We start from the raw sequence: 23188 nt of genomic DNA on the forward strand, positions 1-23188 counted from the left end.
GAAAGCCCATTTCAAGTGGCAAAAGCAGGCTATAGGCTTTTTTGTGTGCCATTTTTGGGTGAAAAGTAACTAGGATCAATGAAAAACTAGTTACATAACTATGCCAGAGTAGACAATTGCTATTTATTGAACAACTGGAAAGTCTTACATAACACCGGACCTCGAACAATACAATTAAATGTAAATCAAACAACAATTAATACAAGAAGTAGCTCAAATTTAAGAGTTAAGAGATGTCGACTGGAAATTTCAAAGCAACGAATTGAGCACAACGGATGCCTCGAGTTCAATTGTATACCCAACAATATCAAAAACCTTACAAAAATATTATTTAAAAGAAGGTTAAAGTCGCATTTATTAAACAATACGGAAATGCTTCTGATGTAGAATGGGATAAATAATATTTTAATATGTCAATGTAAATAAATACATACACGTCTTTAAGATCATTTAAAAAAAATATCCCCAAAAAGCCTTCAAGGCGCTGGGGTAACATTTAATAATTGTAATGTAATATTTTTGAATAAAATTGAATTAAACTAAAAAAAATTTCGAATTCGAATCTGCTAAAGTGGGTCTGGCGGTAAACGGTGAGAAGACCAAGTTAATTGAGCTCGGACCAACTCACAGTGCGAAATTTGGGAAGTTTAGTGGAACTTTAAGGGATTTTCAAAGTACATGAAATTAATTAAACTTTTATTCAAATCGTTAGCTAAATACTCCACTGCAAATGGTTCATACTCAGTTTACCGATTTATTCCACGAAACGACTTAAAAATGCACTTAAAGTTGCACTTTTGTTTAACAATTTTTTTTTTTTACGAAATGTATTTTTATTCATTAAATACATGGAGTGGCGCGGACAAATGGTAAGTCAGTACGCCATGATTTATTTTTCTTCATATTTTACAAAATAATTATGATATTTTACACTTTAAAAAATGCAAAAAACCCTTATTGTTTTCGTGCAATTTTAGTCGGAAAGAAGTGATTTTTTGAAGTTTTGAAAATTATATTTTTTATTTTCCGTGGTCATTTCAAAAGTGAATTACGTACATTCACGTGTTAAGATATATATAATCTGAAAGATTGGATTCTCCTCTGTTCGCAAAGCTATAAAACTGCTGCGGTATCGCGCGGTCTTTGGAGATATTCAAGATTTCCTAAAAAGACATCGGAAATTTCATTCAGTTGCATTTTCCAAAAGTTGAAGGTAAATGCGACAATGAACGCCATTGTTGACTGTGTTTTGAAGAAATGGGCTCACTAATTCTAACAATGATAAATTCTGTAAAATTAAGAAACCTCTCGCAATTTTTCATAGTTTTGACCTCTAAATGTTGTTGATTTACATATAGTGCAACATTTTTAGATGCTGCGGTGCAAATACCAAAATACGTTAAAAATTGTAATGCAGTGCAGACCTGAACTTGATCTGAAAGGCATTATTAACAAAATTAATGGTACAGACCTGCTGAATGGACCAATAAATATTATAGATACAAATGAAAACAAAAAATATTGACATTTTACTCCTTAATAGATGTGTAGGGTTGTGGGGCTTCACCCAGAAGTGGACCTATGTTGGCAGCTTTTGTGTGAGGAGGTTTTTTTTATTCACTAACATCCTAAAATTTACATTTGCATCAAAATTGGCTGCAATTTTTGTCTTTAACCTTTAAAATACCCAATATGAGGGAACCCGGCATGTGGGGGCTATTCCAAAACGCGAACCTATATTGAAAATGTTTTGTACATAAGTTTTCTATCCGCTGAAAACTCAATATACCAATTTGCATCAAAATCGATTGAAAAATGAATGTAAAACGTAAAAACGGCAGCCACCGTTACATGAGCGCTACAGGAAACCGCGGGTCTATGTGGCCCAATTTGAGCCCCACACTGTCCACTAATATAATAAACATTTGTGCAAAATTTTAGGAATCTGCACCTTTTCCTTTAAAAGTTATTAGTAAAGTTCCGCTAAAGTGCTCATATTTTGCAGTGTGCAACTGTGGAAGTTGGTTCCTATAATTTTGAGGTAGTAAAAGACTTCGTCTACCTCCGTAAACACAACAAACGACATCAGTTGTGAAATAAAAAGAAGAATTGTATTGGCCAACAGATGCTACTTTGATTTAAGTAAGCAGTTTAAAAACAAAGCCACATCTCGTCAAACAAAAATAACGCTCTACAAAACACTGATACCACCCGTGCTGATATATGACTCCGAAGCCTGGCTACTTGCGCAAGCAGACATGGCAGTGCTTGGTGTGTTTGAGAGAAAAATTCTTCGAAAGATCTACGGACAAATCTGCGTTGACGGTGAATATCGACGTCGCATGAACCACGAGCTGTATCTGCTATACAACGACATCAATATAGTTAAACGTATCGAGATGCAGCGATTGCGTTGGCTAGGCCATATGATAAGAATGATCGAAGATGAACCCGCTAAAAAGGCGTATAAATACGGACCGCTTGGCGGTGCACGCAGAATTGGCACGCCAAGGAATAGATGGCGCAAACAAGTGGATGATGAGATGAAAAGGCGCGGTATTCCAGAGTGCGAAGCAACAAATAGAGAGAAATGGTGATCTTTTCTTAGTTCGGCCTATGGAACAAATGTTCTGTAATGGGCCAGCTAAGTATGTAAGTATCACATTTTTCTTAAGAATTACGCTTAAAAAATCCTTAAATACCACAAATATATAGTGCTTCTAGGTGTACGAATACAAACTTTACCACACACATAGGAATAAATTAAAAATTGTTTTTGATGTTTTTAAATCCTTCTTCTTCATAGTAATTCCCATCAATTGCTTCATATTTGCATAAAAATTTTGAATTAATAACGATTTTATGAGGGGTGTACGAATATGAACTGTGCATACTATATGTATTATTATTCAAAAAAATGTGCGTTGGATTGATAGGGCTTGAATTTATATTTATTTTTTTTTTTCTCTATTTTTATATTCCCATACTTTGTAAAACATTATGTTAATATCGTACTTACTTAAATAAATAAAACTAAATTGAAATCAATAAATTAATAAAATTAATAAATGAAAGGAGAGAAATGAAAAAGCGGGAGTGTGAAAAATAGAAATGTACAGGAGCCAGAATGAAGTCCGAAAATTCTATCAAAGAGTGAAACATCAAACTGATGGTTTGATACTGGCACATTCTCCTGCAGAGACCACCAAGGTAATTTTGTAACTGATCCAATACTAGCGAAGACGGCGAAGATACCACAGATCCAATCCCAGAAGATGGTATTGAATGTATACCGGCCTGCCAAGATGATTTTGTACCTCACAATGGCTACCTGTTGGGAATTCCCTGAAATGAATCCACTTGTAACCTATGAATGAAACATGTGGACGGTCATTCATTCATTTCCAGGTCCTGGTATAGAAGTATTGTACCTGTGAATGGGCGTTTTCATATTATAAAGCCGCTCATTCATTATTTTTTGTCAATTAGTAAGTGTCAACGAAAGAGATTGTTCTACATAAAAAAAAACAGTGTATTTTATTATACTTTTCAAAATGGATAGGTAAAAGTTTCATGAGCTCTTAGGCGAACATATAAAATACGGAAATAATTACCAAACAAACGGAAGTCTATATTCTGCAAGAGAGATGATGAATCGCAAGCTGAAAACTTCAGTACCTCTGCCAAGAAACTGCTAACTAATGTTGATGTGACGGTTAATCGCGATCCGGATGTTGAATATCGCATTTTACACAACGATCGAAGTAAAGAGTCTTTAGTCGAAAGATGCGTCGGCGGCATCAATCAAAATAGCAACGAAAGCTTCAATCAACAACACTTTCAAGTGGAGCACTCGTTGTAAATTTAGCTGCTTACATTGTGATTGGTCTTTTTAGCGAAGGTACAAAATCATTGTTATTTTATTTGAGCTGTGGACAAAACGCACACGAATATGCTAAAAAAAACTAGTGCACTCGTGAAGGAAGAATGTTGCAAAGGCAACACCAAATTTCCATTTTACAAGATACATCGTCGGCGGAAGAGCTCCTGTATGGACCAGGAATAGATGACTCCTTGTAATTTTACCAAAAATACATATTTTATTCATGTAAATCGAAAGAAAAACTTAAGACGCGTTTTTTTCGAAATGCCATTTTTGAAGTCGGTGCCAACGATAGCTCGAAAACGGATAGACCGATCTTCGTATATTTTGGTGAGATTATTAAATACATAGAAGGTTAGGTTAGGTTAAGTTTGGGGATGTGTAGTCAATATATATGTATATTGACTACGCCACTCGGAGACCTTTCGGTCCATTGTGATCATCCATAAGGAAAAAAGAGGTTCAGAATTACCTGAAAAGACAAGAAAAGAGAAAAGGGAGAAAAATAAAGAAAAAAAAAAATAAATACATAGAAACCTTGACTTTAAGCGAGGCAGATTTTTTATATTTTTTGGCTGATTTTTGGGCAAAAATCGGTCCATTTTTTTCGTTAAAATCGAAATTTTGGCTTTTACAGGTCACTATTTTTGTTAAAATAGATTTTTGAAAATTCTGTCTCGCTTAAAATCAAGACTGTGCAATATTTTTCAACAACAAAAATTCCAAAGGTGGTTTAAGATGTGTTCTTTCATAGAAATAAAAGATTAAGGCGTCGATTATGGATGGCAACCCAACTCCAGTTGCGTTGCCGGCAGTAAATGTAATAATAAAAAATTCATTTTTATACCCTCCACCATAGGATGGGGGGGGGGGGGGGGTATATTAAGTTTGTCATTCCGTTTGTAACTACTCGAAATAATCATTGTAGACCCCACAAACTATATATATTCTTGATCAGCGTGCAATTCTACATCGATATAGCCATGTCCGTCCGTCTGTGGAAATCATTCTAGCGTCCGAGCGGATTGACGTAGGTGGATGAAATTTTCGGAAAATCTATCATATGTAGTAGGACTTTTGATATTGAAAGCGGGGTATGTAGGTCCACGCTTTCGTATAGCCCCCATACAAAATGACGTGTGACGCGTCGTCGTTTTAAGGAATTTTTAAGATATGTGTCCCATTTTACCACCGAATTGTCTGTAATTTGGTATTTTGTGTCTCCGGAGGCCAAAAAAACATTCCTACCAAAGTTGGTTTATATAGGTCCACGTTTTGGTATAGCCTCCATATAACGCGTCATTTTGACAACAGAATCGGTTGTAACTTTGTTGTTGTATTAAGTCTTCGTTGTGGGTATACAACTTACCCCCAGAAATTTTTAGGGATAGGTCCACGCCATCATATAGCCCTCATAGAACGGTACCTTCCGATTTTCGGTATTTTGAAGGTTGTGGCCACATTAATCCACCGAAATGGCTGAAATTTGTGGGGGAGGGTATAGAAAGTTCGGCCCGACCGAACTTAACGCTTTTCTACTTGTCTGTATTGAAATTCAAACTTTTTTACAATTAAACTAATAGAAGAAGCCTCAAAACACTGTATTGAATGAATTTGAAAAAAATTTCTGTCGTTTCACTTATTTTTATTGTGTGATTTTCACTTCTGGCAACGCAACTTTAGTTCAGTTGCCATACATAATCGACCCCTTACTTACAGAAATTGGTAGTTTTCTCAGAAAATTATGAAATGTATTGTATTATGCATTGTTTTTTATAAATTACTTGCATTATTGATCTTGTCAACATTGTTGTCCAATTGGGCATTAGATGGTTGTTAAATAAATAAATGAAAATTGAGTTTTTTGGCCAGCACAACTAGGGATAACCCCTTTAAAGATTAATGTCTTGTTGTGTAGAAAACATAAACAAAAATAAGTAAATAAAAAATCCACCATTGACCAGATGTTTACCCTGCGGCAAATCCTGGAGAAGACCCAAGAGATGCAAATCTACACCTACCACCTACGTTCAAAGGTATTCCAAGCCATGTCTGAATTTGGTACCCCGCAAAGCTTATTCGGCTTTTTAAAATGGCATTAACTGTTACTCGGTCCTAAGTATTTTAACTGAGGAAAGAACACCTCCGAAGAGTTTAGTACCAAAAAAGGTTTCAGACAAGGAGACAGCCTTTCGTGTAACTTATTCAACATTCTGCTGGGAAAAAATAGTGTCGACTTGCAATGCGTCATAGAGCTCGTCAGTCCAACAGTGGAAGATGGTTCCTAAAATGTTGAGGTAGTAAATGTCTTCGTATAGCTCGGCACCGCCATAAACATAACAAACAGCATCAATTGTGAAAAAAAGAAGAAGAATTGTATTGTCCAGCAGATGCTACTTTGGCTTAAGTAAGCTGTTTAAAAACTAAGCCACATCTCATCAAACTAAAACAAAGCTTTACAAAACACTGAAAATGAGCGATGAGGAACCTGTTAAGAAGCGTATACATGCGGGCTACATGGCGGTACGCGCAGACCTGGAGCAAACTGGGAGGCGAGATCGAAAATCACGGAATTCCAAAAAGCAAAGCAGCAAGCAGAGAGGTATCAATTCCACGGCAGCGAGTGCTTTCGTACCGGATTGACCCGGAACCATAGTCCATAGTCTTTTCCTTTTGAAACATGTAATAATACTTACATTTAAGGTCTTTCCTTTTGAGTTAGTTTTATCACAAATGGTGCACCTTTGGATATCCTACTGTAAATAATAATTTGGAAAATTTCAGAGTTCATAATAGCGCAATCAGACACAATTTAAAAGTATTGAAATAAAGAATTACAATCCAGACCAATTTTCCTTTTAATTTATTATTTCATCCATTAGCTATTTTTTTAATTTTATACTTCAATATATAGCTAATTAGGTTTTGGCTGACTGATGTTTGTGTGTTGTTCATAATATTTCTATATCTTTTCAGGCTTACGCAGCTGGATGTAATATTGTTGTACTTGCAAGTACTTTTGAACGGGTTCAGATAATACCAGGCGCGACACATGGTTATGTAAAAATATCTGCATTGGATTGTAGCACTGATACTGGAAAAATAGCAGCTGCATATGAAAACAAAATATGTATATTTGAACCAACGCCAGTATTACAAACGGAAAAACGATTCACACATTTCCTGGACTATAGGTAAAAACAATTTCTGATAACACTGGTCCACACAATATTCATTTCCATATAGCCGCATCACAATCACCTCATCCATCATCATATGCAGTCACACAGCACTATATAGTCTGATCCATCATCACATCACACGTTCTTCCTCGCCAGCATCGTCTGCGTGCACACATCACCATATATCATCAGACACACATCAACAGACACACATCATCACCATCATCATCATTGTAAACACTATCACCATCTACATGCACACGTCACCATATAGCCGCATCACAATCACCTCACCCATCTTACAACTCTTCCATACCATTGCAGAATCCATAACCGGATCACCTCTTCAACAGCAAACATATCAATACTCTTCATCTTACTACTTCAACTACTTGTTCGTGTTCGTCTTTATACTCTTCATCTACAGGAAATAACCCAATGTACACCATCACAACATCATTATCATATCTAAAATACACATAACTTCAATAGTCAGGATGATCACAATGGACCTCAAGGACTCCGAGTGGAGTGGCTGCCAGCACGGCAGTTGCGCATCCTAAACCTAACCTAACTATTTAGTTCACTTCGCCGTTCCAATGGCACACCTTTTTTATGAACAAACTGCGTATACTTAGGTTAGGTTAGGTTTAAGGATGCGCAGCCATCTAGTAGAATAGGTGACTGCTCCACTCGGAGACTGTTGGTCCATTGTGTTCATCCTGTGTAGGCTATTGCTGAAGATTTAAAGATGATGGAGATGTGTTGTTGATAATTTAAAGATGATAGAGTGTTGATGTAGTTTTATGAGATGAGGAAGATAGGGTAGAGATGATTAGATGATGGTGAGTGTAGGAGATGTTGTGTTGATGGTGCAGCACAGATAGGATGAAGATTGAGATTGATGCCAAGGTATATATGAGAATGTTCTGGAAGAGTGAAAAGAGTCTGATTATTATTGGTTTTTAAGGGCCTTTGCCAAGCCATGATAGATGTTTGGCAAAGTTGAGTAGGACGATGGGATATATCGCACCTGTTCATCAAAAGGGTAGCAACTCGAAATTTCCAAGTCTTGCGCTGCTGCGAAGATTGTTTTAAGAAACCACGAGCGTGACATTTCCCCCCCTTTCCCCTCTGGAGGTGGTATACGGTAAAATTTGTTTTAGGCGGTTAATACAAAATGACATGAACAAAAGTAACGATTATCTTATGATGCAAAAAATAGGCTTAGGGAAACAAAACAATCTCCAAAACAACATAAAATCCAACCAATTTAGCGAATTAAAAAATCAATATTTTTATCTGAAAAGTGGCAACATTTTTAATATAGATCATATAGCGTTCTTCCTGGAAAGCAGGTACCGCCAACGTAAGACTAATTTTGAAGGAGATTTCTTCATCTTGCCACTGATGCCAATTATGTTAATGTACGTGGTCAGATAACAGAGTTATACGCTAATATATCCATAGAAATCCTATTATAGGGCAGCTTTAGTCAGCGACCCACCATTTATAGTCTGGCAGTAGATGGCAGCTGATTTTAATACTGAATAATCTTAAACCCATGACCTACTTTGGAAAATTATTCCCGAGGTGGGCACTGGTGGGCATCATGACTAAAACTTTAGGTCAAATTTAAGTATATGATCAAATTGACATTACAAAATACACTAAGAAAATATGCAGCTAACTAGAATTCCACAACACGATAAAACACTATTTTTACTGAAAATTAAGCTATTACGCCCTCCTTCAAAATCCACTATAATATTTTGCTATACGTATTAGTTTCGCGATATTTTGAATATATTTACTTGCACTTAAAATAAAGGTTGTACTCACAACAAAAAATATTAGTCGAATGTTCTGTCTTTTGAAGCTATTCTTAAGAAAATCGCGTTCGAATTCGAACAAAAAGTAATATATTTTTAAAAAGGTCCATGTCATCGCTGTCGGAGTTGCCAGATGTTGTACCAAAATTTTGACATTCATTTTTTTATTTTTGGTCAATAGGTGGATCCGCCGTGCATCGTAAGGATATATTGTTCACTATACTAGAGTCGTTTATGAACGAACCGGTTCCAAGGAACGATTCCGTGAAAAGAACGAACGGATCCGTATCTACCACATTCGTTTATGTCGTTCATTTAGATCTCTGATGGCCAAGACATTGCTGCTTACAAAATTAGCAGCAGAACCACCATAATTAGTTTTACACACAAAATCTACTTACACAAGCTGCGTTAGCGCAACCATCACAAATTTGCACTCACAAAACAATCATTGATTCAGTTAGCTCATATCGTTCATATCGTTCTTCTAGCTTCTTTCGTTCATATTCAAAACCACCACCACGTTCAGAAAACCACCGCAATTTTTTGCACATGCAAGCATCACAAACTGACACACACACAAAACAATCAATGTAGAAAAGAGGAACCATAAATGATTTTTATAAGAGAATTATGAACTAAAATGTTTTATTGAATGAAAAAGAGCCAACGAACGAAGTGAAAGACCCGGATCTTTTTGGTGAACGGAATGAAAAAGATCGATCCGCTCAATGAACGAGATTGCCCAACACTACTATACTACAGCATTATATTTATTTTTGTTTCGTTAAGTATTTAATTATATTTCTAAGCAATTTTCGAGTTACTACCATTTTGTTGAAAAACTTCTTTATTTTAGCAGAGAATTATTTCGACTTATGCCCGTTTAACTGAAAAAATGGAAACAATCCGAAATACTACTCTTTTGTTGAAAAAGTGGCGATGTAAATGCCTGATATACGTGGGTGCAACAAGAAATACGACTCTTTTCTTGATACATAGTAGTTACTTTGAAGACATGAAGAGTTACTTAACAGTATTTTTCGACGGAAGAGTAGACAAAACAATACAAGATTTTTACAGTAGGTAGAGTTGATCATGATGTATCGTTTTTTTTTTGATAAAAAGTGAAAAAATCAAAATTTTGAGTTACTACCCTTTTGTTGAACAGGTGCGATATGTTAGACAGAGCACCTACAAAGCAGATGTTCGACAGCCTCTATCTCCTCCGCATCTTCATATAGTCTGCCACTGTCGTCGCATATTGAAGTTAGAGATCTCACTCTGCAGTGACCTGTTATAAGTCCCACCGCTATTTTCATCCCTAACTTATAAAGTGAGAGGAGGGAAGCTGTTCTTCGACGAGAAACCACAGGCCAGAATGCCTTGGATACCCTACCAGGTTCGAATATCCATATTTGATGTGCTCTCTCACTGAAGATCTCCCGAAGTTTGCCGATGTAGTGGCACATCGGTGGCCGAACGGTTTCATCAACTGATAAGTCGATGGACCTAGAGCCACCTCGAGCCAGTTCATCTGCTACCTCGTTTCCCATAATGTTGCTGTGACCCGGAACCCAACACAGCTTTACGATATGATGTGTATCCTGCAGAGCTCTCCTACAATCAAGAATAGCCCTTGAATTTATGGTCCATGACTTGAGAGCCTTGAGGGCCGCTTGACTATCGACATATATAGTCACCGGTCCTGTAAGGCAGCCTTTCACCAATTCAGCTGCTTTCCTGATAGCAAGAATCTCCGCCTGAAAAACACTACAGTTATCGTCGAGCTTGTATGAGTTTTTAATTAGTGGATTCTCGCAGTAGACCCCAGCGCCAGTACCTTCTTCCATCTTGGACTCGTTTGTGTAAATTGCCAGACCGTCCAGAGTAGATATACACTCAGCCCATGCGTCTTTGCTTGGGAAGATAACGGTTAAGGAGTCAAACTTGAATGAGGTAGGCATATAATCGCTTACGCAACCATTGTACCCTAACTCAAGTCGACTATCAATTAGTTTTAGGACATTCGAGTGTCCAAAGTGTGAACCACGCCAACACCCTGACTCCCGGAGTCTAAAAGCAGTTATCGAGGATGACGTTTAAAGCAGCATGAGTGCTTTTAATCGATCCGGTAATCAGCAGTGATGCGGTTCTTTGTACACTTGATAATTTGGACAGTAACGCTTTGTTCCCAAGAGCTTGCCACCAGACCAGTCGAACATAGGTAAGTGTGGGTAGGACCACGGTTACGTACAGCCAATGTATGATCTGTGGTCTCAATATCCAACTTTTCCCAATGGAGTTCTTACAGGAGTAGGGTGCCATGAGTCCCTTCTTCGTTCACTCCTCTACATTTCTTTGCCATGACAAGCTATGGTCCAGAATAGTGCCGAGGTATTTAGCTTCCGTAGAAAGTTCCAGGGCCACCCCGCCCAGGACTGGAGGCTCGAAATTGGGAATTTTGCGTTTCTTTCTGAATAGTACAAGCTCTGTTTTTTTCGGGTTTACTCCCAGACCGTTGTTCTGGGCCCAGTTGCAAGTTGTACTAAGGCTCTTTGCATGCGCTCAGACAGGGTTGTCAGGAATTTGCCACTTATCAGCACAATTCTTGTGCTATTAGTTATTCTGTCAATCAGCTGTTCATCCTCGACAGTTCCGACTAGACTGTGACTTGCTGTTGGCAAAGGTCCGTCGAAGTCAACACAACCGGGAAAATAAACCCCTGACAGCAGATCCAAAGTCTCTAGACCGGAGTTAGTCCAGAAACCATCGCTCCGTTTGATACTACCTATGGATTTTGGGTCCTTAGATAGTATCTTACGGAACCTGGTAGCTTCACTAACTCCTTCTATCGACTCACTGAAACTAACCCAAGAATTTCGCTTAGCTTTCTTGATTTCACTCTTGCACTTATTGAAATTGACCTTGTAGGCATCCCAAACCGTACTGAATTTCGTCTTACTGGCTTTATTGTAGGATTTCCTTGCTGCTTTACGCAGCTTTGCTAATTGTTTGGTCCACCACACCGGTTGGGATTCCTTCCCCGGGTAGGTGATTGGACAAGAGTCCTCATAGATCGCCAGAAGTGTTTTGGTTAGAGAATCCACAGCTCTCTCGACCTTCTCGACAGTGTGGAGAGTGTTACTTCCACATAATTTTGAGGCCGTCAGAGCTTCGAATTTACCCCAATCCGTTCTCCTGGGATTTCTATGAGTGTTCTGTGTTACCCCGAGTATAGAGATTTGAAATAGTATAATTTTGTGATCCGAAAAGGAGCACTTTTCCGATACTTTACCCTATTACAATTTCTCAAATTATTTTTTAAAACAGAATGATTAGGTTAAGATTCTTTTTAGCAATTATACAAGTCCTCACCTTGTCCCCATTCGAGGCCGCAAAAACAGAATAGTTTTTGCCGCTAAGCCCACTCAACTTTTTTTTGTATAAATAAGGTTCCTGGACTAGGGCGATATCGATATCTTGAGTCGAGAGGTTTTTCAGTAGTTCAGCAGCAGCAGCTCTGCAATGATGCAGGTTTATCTGCACAGAGCTAAGATTTTGCCGCTTCCTACCTACTGGTGCTTCGGTGGGATTCGGAAACTTAATCGTCCTAATCCAAAGTTCAGCACCCCTCCTCGACTCCTTAAAAAGTCCTCTCCGGACGTGTCAGTGGCGTATTTGATGACCAGTCCGTCGTTCTTTTTAAAGAAACCGAGAATCCTCCAATTTCCCATCTAAGTCCGACGTTTTGCTTCTCAACCAACTTCAGTATTCGTCCTAGCTCCATTGAAGGAGGAGGGACCCATACTGAGGTTATCATCCCACAGGGTATCACAGACAAAGGTACAACCGTCAGATTGCTACCTTCCCAAAGAGAGCCAATGTCATTAACTGTTTTAACAAGGAAATCTGCCGATTCCTTGTTTTCACAGTTAATTAGCTTGATTCCCTTGTAAAGGGCAGACTGGCATAGCCGCACATTGGTCTGTTCAACCACGTCCGAGATGAGGATGTCCCGAAGACGACCCACACCTAGCAACCAATGACAGTCGCCGATACTCCCATTGGGGTCAGCCCTGTCTATGATTGCCAGCCTGATCTCACCCGGGACAATCCGTCGAGTAGCGATGTCATCCTGCTTCGGGTTTGACGAGCAAGGAGTCTGCAGAGCAGCAGGCTTCGCTTTGTCCTTACTCACTTTTCTGGACGAGCAGGGAATCTGCAGACCGCTAGGTCCTGTATTTTCCTTACTCGTCTTCACAGACTGGCTTGGATTCTGCAAAACACTAGTTTCCGCACTGTCCTTACTCGCCTTTGTGGGCGAGCAGGAAGTCTGCAGAGCACTAGGTTTTGCCTTGTCCTCATTCGCCTTTACAGATGAACAAGGAGTCTGCAGAGCACTATGCTCCGCGGTATCCTTACTCGCCTTTTCAGACGTACAAGGCTTCAAAGAAGAATCACTTGATGAAGAGGCTTTAACCTTCTCAATAGTGATCCTCTCAGTAGCCTTAGGTCACTGACCCATCACTATTCCGCCCGCTTGTGTTCCCACTTGTGTCGGATGGTATATTCTTTATCATCAGCTGACTCACCTCTATCACCCTTTGTTGGGGTGTAGCAGTTGGGCCAGCTACAGAATCAGTCGATACCTTCCCAGAGGATTTGGATACCTTCTTTTTCCTTTTTGGCTTCTGCTCAGTCTTCTTTAAGGGCTGCGACGTTGCCGCATTGGAAGAAGGGGTGTCCTTATCAAGAGCTGAAGTCTCCTCCCTTCGTCACCTCTTTGGAGGTTTCGATGGGGGTTGCTCCCGCTCTTGACGTAGGGATTTCACTGACACGCACTTCCCTCTTTGTTACGTAAGGATATTCTCTTTCAAATCTCCTCACGAACTTGAGGTTAGAGCGTTTCATTTGAAATTCCTTTACGCTGATGGTGTTGGGGTCATTATTGGCATACCGGTTGCAATAGTTAGTTGCCCTTCGGTATGATTTTTTGTCTCTCGCTTCCTTGGCTTTGGCACAATTGGAGGTCTGTGGATTCAGCGAATTATCCATATTATCGATAGGTTCTTCGCTCGCGCCACTCTCCTCTTCTACTGCTTTTTGCCTTAGAAGCAGAGGTTTGTCGGGATTGTCCGACACCAAACATCACCGGATGGGGGATCATTAACTAGACTAGAGGTAGGGACATGGATCACTGTCGCATCCATATCTTTCTCCTCCGCAGTCAGCGATAATGAGTGTCAAGGGGACGCTTTCCTTTAATTTAAAATGAGCTGTCCTTTACGCAATTGTGCATTCGCGAAGTCTGATACGGAGAGAATGGTATCTTGTTGGCTTTGCCTGGATTCGTATCACATTAAATGTCTTGATTTAACGCCTCGTACAGCGGACAACCTACAGGAGAATAAAGGGTTACGTTGGTGCTGTAAAAAATGTCGTGTCTATGATGCTGAATTTTTCAAGTTCTTCAAATCCACCTTTATGGAATTAAATCAAATGAGCATTGAATTCAATACTTTAATGGAAAGATTTATTAAATATAAAGAAATATTTAATAATACGTCTTCACTGGACCAATTTCTTCAATCTCCGAATGATTCCCTTCGTAAAAGAAAGAAGCCATCGGAAAACACTACAAACTTACTAAATAACGAATCTAATAATCTTGCAATTCCCTTAATTTCTATTCAAAATTCTCCATCAAAGATAGCATCACCACATCAAACAACTGAAAAGAATAATCTAACTGCAGATGTAACTCCATCGGGTTCATCAGAATTTCATTCACCGTTGCCATCACCTTCACCACCAAACGTTTTACGTAAAACTAATCTCCCCATTCCGAATTTAAGGGCAGTCACTCCCATGAAATCAATCTTCATAGCTCGTCTTGCTGCAGAAACTTCTGAAGAACATGTCTTATCGTACATAAAGAGCAAAATTAATGTTAACGCTGAAATTATGGTTTATAAATTTAAGTACACACAACAACGTAGCAAGGCCTCTTTTAGAATTACTATCCCTGCAGAATTCTTTGATACTGTTTTACATGAATCTTTTTGGCCAGAGTACACTATAGTTCGCGAATATATTTATAGAGATATTCAGAGATCTAATATAGCTTATTTACCAAATGTCCTGTTAGATAACACTCAATCAAAAAACTAATTTCTAATTCTTCTTCTTCTTCTGTGGATGATTTCAGCATAATATATCAAAATGTAAGAGGTTGAAACACTAAAATATCATCACTTTTTATTGATAGCTTTGCTTTTGATAACGATATTATATCATTTACTGAAACCTGGCTAAATAAAAATATATATGATGCTGAAATTCTTTGTCCAACGTTCCAAATTTTTAGGCGTGATCGAGTTAATAGTTCCAAAAGCAGAGGAGGTGGGGTTCTTATAGCTGTATCGTCTAAATACCCATCACATGAAATACCATTATCCCTATCGGATGATATTGAATTAATTGCCGTAAAAATTCGTCTAAACCATTTAGCTATACATATAACTTGTTCATATATATCCCCTGGATCAAGTATTAATATATATGAGAAACACACGTCATGCATTTCTGAAGCTTTTCAAACCGCGAAACCAAATGATATTTTAATAGTCCTTGGATACTTTAACTTACCTAACATTAAATGGACCCATAATTCCGAATCTATGGATCTTTTACCTACTAACACAAACTATAACATTATCCAATCTATTGAACCATTATTTGGTCTTGGTTTATCACAAATAAATGGCATTCATAACTCCCTTGGTAAATTGCTTGACCTAATATTTGTGAACCATCCTTTCAATATTCAAACTGTTCGGTGTGACCCCTTGGTGCGCCCGGAAGATAAATTTCACCCAACCATAAAACTAATTCTTCAATTACCTCCCATTTCTATTCCTGTTATAAAGCAATTAACTAAACCTATATATTGTTTCTCTCGTACAAATTATACAAACTTAAATGCTCTTTTGAGCTTAACAAACTGGTCTATACTCCAATCTTTTGACACACTTGATGATATGTTACAAAGTTTCTATACTACTCTTGAAAATGCCATGTCGAAAACTGTGCCAATATCTAAAATTATTAGACGTTCTGGTCCACCATGGAATACCGCAACTTTAAGTAAGTTAAAGAACAAGAAAAATAAACTTTATAAAAAATACAAGCAATGTGGTTCCCCTTCTGATTTTGCAGTTTATGTAGTTGCCAGATCGAAATTTACTATTCTAAATAATCGGCTGTATAGAAGTTATATTTCGGAAGTCAAACAAAAATTAGTTACAAATCCTAAATCCTTTTATGGTTTTATAAATTCAAAGCGTCAATCGCATACTTTGCCAAAAATCTTAAAGTTTAAAACTATTGTTGCGGAAGATGACATCTCTATATCAAATACATTTGCATCATTCTTTGAAACAACTTATTCAAATAAATCGTACAACAATGCAACCGAATATCCATATCCCTTGCCAGAATTTCCGTCCATAAATCTTCCTTCATTAACAGTTTCTGATGTGCTAACAAAGTTAAAATCTCTAAAAAACATAACATCCCCAGGTCCAGATGGAATACCTGCCTGCATATTAAAGAACTGTGCTGAAAATCTTGCACTTCCTCTTAGTATAATGTTTAATGAATCTATTCGTGCCGGTCATTTCCCTTTAAAATGGAAACAGTCGTTTATTGTTCCCTTATTTAAATCAGGTAGTAGAAATGAAGCTACCAATTATAGAGGTATTGCAAAATTGAATTCAATTCCAAAATAATTTGAGAAAATGGTTACTGAATTAGTATCCTTTCAAGTTTCTCCTATACTGTCCAATCATCAACACGGGTTTCGAAAAAGTCGATCTACCATTACAAATTTACTAGAACTAACTTCAAATGTTAACGAGGGCTTTCGAAATCGTTGCCAAACGGACTGTATTTACACTGATTTCAGCAAGGCTTTTGACAAAGTAAATTATGAACTATTATTACTCAAACTAAACGCTATTGGCTTCTCGCCTTCATTACTTAAATGGATAAAATCATGGGGGTTATCATGAACGGCAATTCCCCGTGAATTTTTTCACTTCCTCCTTTAAGTTGCAACGGCGGAAAGACAAAACTCACGGGGAAACTTCATTCATGATAACCCCCATTTCTCAGCGATAGAGAGCAAACAGTTAAATTTGGCACTGCTATATCCGATAAAATATATGTTACATCTGGGGTTCCGCAGGGGAGCCATCTTGGACCGGTATTATTTACACTATTTATTAATGATCTGCCAAATGTTTTACAAAACTCCAATATTCTCATGTTTGCCGATGATGTCAAAATATTCCAATCATTCAGTGACCCATCGAATCAACATCTTCTACAATCCGATTTAGACCGTTTCTGTCATTGGTGCAATATAAACATGTTGGAGCTAAATGTCCTTAAATGTAAGCACATGTCATTTTTTAGACTAAAGAAGATTGATACGTTTTATTATCTTAATGATCAGATTGTTAAAAATGTTGTATTCATTAACGATTTGGGAATATTCTTAGATAACCGTTTAAATTTCAAGGAACATATTTCTGCGATTACAAATAAGGCCTACAGAAATCTGGGATTTATCAAAAGATGGAGTAGAGAATTTTCAGACCCGTTGGTAACAAAACAACTGTATATATCATTTGTTCGTTCTACATTAGAGTATGGGTCAATTATCTGGGATCCAACTTACTTAATCCATATAAAAGCAATAGAATCTGTTCAAAAGCAATTTCTTTTGTTTTGTCTTAGGGGTCGCGGTTGGACAATACATACACTACCATCGTACAAATACAGGTTAAACCAAATAAAACTTCCCACTTTGAAAAGTCGAAGAACTATGTTGAATGTGTCCTTCATACTAAACATTATGCAAGGAAAACTATTTTCTGATTTTATCCTAAAAAAACTTTGCTTTAACGTACCAATCAGACAAACACGTAACTATCAGTTACTATATGTAGATTACTATCGGTCAAACTATGAAAATAATGATCCCTTACGCCGTCTGCTTTTGGAATTTAATAAATTTTGTAGTATAATAGATGTTTGTGAATCACGAGAATCAGTAAAAAGAAAAATTATAATATCCCTTAATGAATAGTTTCTGTTTTTCTCTATTTTTACTTTTTGTAAATTTGATATTTTGTATATATGCATGTACTTAGTATGTATTATAGTCTGTAAGGATTGTATTAATCTATAGACTTAAGTAAATAAAAAAAAAAATTAAATTGTGGAGTGGTAGGCCCTGTCTGTTTAAAGTTTCGAAGTGGGGACGACCATATTTTCAGTCCGTTTTGTAGCAGAGTTAGAGCTGCTGGCAGCAACATTTTGGGAATCGTTGTCTATGTCCATATTTTATTTATTTATTAATCAACTTTACAATAATTCTAAGCCATCGCACAGTGGATGCGCCCAACGACAAAAATCAAAAAAATCATGTCGTCTTTTTAAAAATTTAAAAATGCAAATTGCTTCAAATCATTCCAAATTTTTCGAAACTCAACTTATTTTTTAATTTTTCGCGGTTCTTAAGGAGAAAACGCCTCACAAACATGACCAATTTTGAAGAAAAATATGTATTTAAAAAATGAGAAAAAATAGTTATATTCTAAGCGAATTTATGAAACAAAGGACTATTATTAACGCCTTCACTTAAGTTGAATCATTTAGTAAATTGTCTAAGCTTCATTTTTCTAGTTACGAAAATTCCTCTAAATTGCAAGGTTTGCCACATATTTTGGTTATAATATTGGTCAAAATGAAATTATTTATTATAGATGTATGGATTTCCTTAAACTTTTAGTCACTTTCTACAAATTCGTACAAATGGCCAATAATACCAAGTTGAAGCCTAGCTCCTGTAGATTTCAAAACTGTATAGACTTTTTGCGGAAATTTGCGGTTTTGGCAGTAATGGCCAAAAGTTTAACTCAATTTTTTAGTTGCTGAATTCATATTTTTTGAATTTTTAAAATTATTTTTATTATCCTCTATTTTATTTATGTTTTTGTGCTATTAGTGATTTCTTTTAACATTGCAACTTGGAGCCGCACTAAAAATTCGCGATTGAAAAATAAAAGGTTTTGGGGGTATACACTTTAATAAATATTTTTTCTTGTTTGGGACACCCTAATGTTGCAACACGTCAAAACGTGGAAATTTTCCCCGCACTGAGAACCGAAAATACATTATTACAGATAATTCTGCAGAAAATAGGAGATTAAATCTTATAAAGTACAGAAAAATATATGGTAACCCTATGGAAGCTGTGGCCAAAAGTGGACCAATGTCACATTTATTTATAAAATCCTGTTCTAAACTCTGACTTAACTATTAAAGCCTAATCCGTTTAGAATTTGTTAAATATCTGTAAAATACATAAAATCAAGATAGAAATCATATATGGGGGTATAGCAAATCATGGACCAATATTGACAGTTTCTCGCGGAGAGGTTTACTATGGAATAACAACGCCTAGCACCGGATTACAGCGAATTCGGTTAAACAATATGTTGGCAACAGTAAAATACTTCAATTCAGAATGACTCGTTACATGGGAACCACGCGAAATTTTGGACCTAGGACTCCAATATTTTTGTTAGAGTGTTTGTAGCCCCCGAGGACCAATTGTTAAAAATTTCAGTTCGATATATCATCTAGAAATATTTTTGTCACACCTTCCCATGTAAGTGCCACCACTGTGCATCGGGCCAATTAAAATGAATTACATTATATTACATATTTGTATGTTATCACTACTCAGTGTGCATATGAAATAATCCTATTTATTTATTTAAATAGAATTCTTACATGTAAACAAAGCCTTATGGCCAATAAAAGGAATACATTATGCAAAGCGCAGATATGTCACTACTCTAAAACATGGCATTAAAACATGCCTTATTTATATTAAATATAGAAAGCAAAATTGAGATCATTAGTAATAATTAATTATATAAATTCACATAAATTCATATTTTATATATATTTACTATAAAAAGAAAATTACGTACGTTCCTGACACAAGGCAATAGCGCACAGAATGTATTGTACTCTACTTAGACAAACATAGGTTGTCTCACAAAGTGTCTAACAAGACTTTGAGAACGAAGTAGGGGTAATGCTAAAGTCTTTCAATTCATTCGGCAATGAATTGTACAGCCGAGCAACACGTACCATAAACGAAAGATCCATGAGATGGTGAACTGTGGGAATCTCAAGTTGAAGGCGGCGAGTTAAAGAGCAAAAAAACGAAATCATTTACCAGAAATAGAATATTTGTGATTGTTCAGGATAATAAAGAGGTTGCACTTGTGATTTTAAAGACTGAGGGTGCCAAGGCATCCACACCTACATCAGTCGAAGGTTCATTTTGAGGGTTTTTCGGTTTTTGGTTTTTTGTTAAGAGTTCGAATGTCCATGGGATATTGAGTTATGGAGGAGCTGAGGTCTACCATGGCATAGCCTCCTTACCACGGCAAGGGCATGATAATAACTCGTTGAGTCGCCCAGATATCAACGATGCTCCGTTCAAATAACTGCAAACCTTGAGAACACCGATGGGCACGTGGTCGCTTAACACCTCGGTGTTAGGGGATCTCAACAATTTTTTTATTTTATAGGATATCGCTACCAAGTATGTGTCACACATTCCAGATACACTGTGGGTTTTCAGTGCACTGTATTGGTTTGTGACACCTTTGGTCGGTCACAACCCCCAATTCAACACTCTAAGAAGTTGAGTGGAATATTGTGGTGTTTAGTCCCCGTATCGCGCCAAGATCATTATCCCCGGCGGGGGATATACTTAATATCACACGTTACATTTTATGATGTTACTCATACGTTTTGGAACTGGGAACTAGATTACTCAACTTTATCATATTTTCTATGAATAAGCAATGTAGATATTTCATCCATCCAGTTTTCATTTATTTTTTATTTACATATTTAACATTATAGTAACAAAGCACATAACATTTCCTATATTTTATCGATTTTGAGGCGCAATTAGTTTATCCTAATTCATCTGTTTGACACTTAAGTTTTACTACTTTAGGGCTACAATATTGCTAAAGAGTGCCAAGCTAAATTCTTATTAGTGAGATAAAGAACTGAACAATGTAGAAAAGTGTCGTTTTAAAGCCTTTTTAGATTTGCACATCATATGATTTCGTTTCACGAAAAAAACCAAAAGTGATTTCATTCCGAAAACAATTTTCGTTTTTCGGTTTCTGGTGAAGCTAAATACGGTATCAATTCCACTTTCGATTGGAATTGGTTTCTGTGACATGCCTGATAAATATAACACAATACCTCCCTTTTTAAAAACACAGTTTATAAACATCTGAAACACCGACAGTGCGTTCTTCAACCAAAAAGACGTGCGTAAAATTTGTTTTGTCTTCGATCATAAACACGTTCTTACAGCCTATTTTTGTAAAAAGTTCCCCTTCCCTTTCGTTTGTTAATTTCATGAACGAAGACAAAATTTGGTTTTCATAGCGATTGGCGTTGTCATCTGTGTATCGGGGTTGCCATCAATCAACAAATTGCAAAATGCACAAAATAAGCATTATGGAAACTGTGAAATACAAAAGCTTTTTCGAAATATACAAAAGCTTTTAGATAAAGTCGAATGGTTCGTAAAATTTTACAAGAACCAAATTTTGAACGTATACGTTTCACTACCAGCGATTCCTATGACAGACAAGTACTTTTACAAAAACAGTCTGTTAATGTCTATCTTTGTAAAAAGTTTTTTGGTTCCTAAACTTTCTAGACGGTCATCCATTAAAGGGATCGGATAATTATGTTTTGCTTTGTTCAGGCTCCGAAAATCTAAGCACATTCGTAAGTCTCTAGTTTTTTAATAACTAATAAATAGACATCGGATTTTGCATATTTGCATATTTTTTATTAATAAAGATACGAAAATTCTGATTTGACCGAAATTCGTTTTGAAGAAAACTGAATGCAATGACAGGCTCATATTTTTTATTTTTTGCATATTTGCATATTTTGCATATGCACAAAATATGCAAAATATGCAACTAATTTTTTTTGACGAAAATCGTCAAATTAAATTTGGAAAGTCATCAAAAAGTGTTCTAAATTAAGTTTCTTGTCGTTATACGTCGATTTCTTAGCAGATTATTATGTTATTAATTATTATTCCGCCACAGCAATAAATCTGGACTAAAAGACTTAGAAAATTTCCTATAACCCAGCCTTCTTATTACAACATAAGTTGCTTTCTAATAAAAATTTGTTCAAAAACTCAGTCAGAAATGTCAAAACGAACGTATCCAAATATATTGATAGTTTCTGCTCGGCCAAAATTGTCTGACAGAATAACAAATGAGCTTGAAATTAAGACTAAGAAAATATTGAATATTACATAAAATCTTTCATATTTTACTAAAAACATATAACATATACAGGGCAACCATGAATATTTCCCTCTGAATTTTCCGCACGGAAAATAATTTTGGAAAGTGAAATTCTTTTAAAATCAATATTTGTTAAAAGCTGAAAGCTACTAGATTTGCTTCATAATGGCATATTCTAGTCGAATCGACAAAAATATTCCCTTTTTTGGGCATAAATATGGAAATAAAAAATTGTTAAATTAGGGAAAGGAAACAATTTCCGCACGGAATTTTTTATTCATGATTGCACTGATAACTATATTTTAATACCCTAATAGTATTATGTCTTAGTGAATGAGTTTGTAACATGCAAAAGGAAACGAAATAGACCCACAGTTCTTTTTGATGATCTGCACAGATTCGCACATATCCATCTGGCCAGGTCTTTTTGAAAACAAAGTACAGGTCACATTTATACACCAATTCGCATAAAAATTGGAGATTTTTTGGCCTAAGGGCGATCCCTGTTTATTTTGGTAAGAGTCGATTCAGATTTGGATATTGCTCCCATATATAAAGTATAATCTCGATAATCCGTAAACCACAGGTTTCGGCGGTGTCCGAATTATCAAATTGTCCGGATTAACGAATAGTAAAGAAAAAAAATATTTTCTATGATTAAATCACTCGTGGTATTTATATAATAATACTTTTTTAAATTCTAATTGCTAATACCGAACTTTTAAACGAAATAAAGAAGTAAAAAGTGCTCTAAGTGTTAAAAATAGTGAGATTTTTCTATACGACAATCCGGACATTTTTTTGGCATTGCCCGTATTTGTTCCTTTCCTTACTTTTTAC

At 36.5% G+C, this 23188-nt stretch overlaps 1 protein-coding gene across 3 annotated transcripts in view; it reads left to right on the plus strand.

Moving 5' to 3' along the window:
- The window catches only part of Rbcn-3A (rabconnectin-3 alpha), a 696059-nt gene that overhangs the window by 46057 nt on the left and 626814 nt on the right, over positions 1-23188 (plus strand). For all 3 annotated transcript variants that reach the window (XM_073979377.1, XM_073979376.1, XM_073979378.1), the window contains exon 2: positions 6860-7077. In XM_073979377.1, coding sequence (XP_073835478.1) covers positions 6860-7077 — 218 coding nt within the window. The remainder of the gene's footprint in view (positions 1-6859; positions 7078-23188) is intronic.

Source organism: Musca autumnalis, unplaced genomic scaffold, assembly GCF_047663935.1.
Source record: "Musca autumnalis isolate F117 unplaced genomic scaffold, ASM4766393v1 scaffold_3, whole genome shotgun sequence".
Classification (NCBI taxonomy): domain Eukaryota; kingdom Metazoa; phylum Arthropoda; class Insecta; order Diptera; family Muscidae; genus Musca; species Musca autumnalis.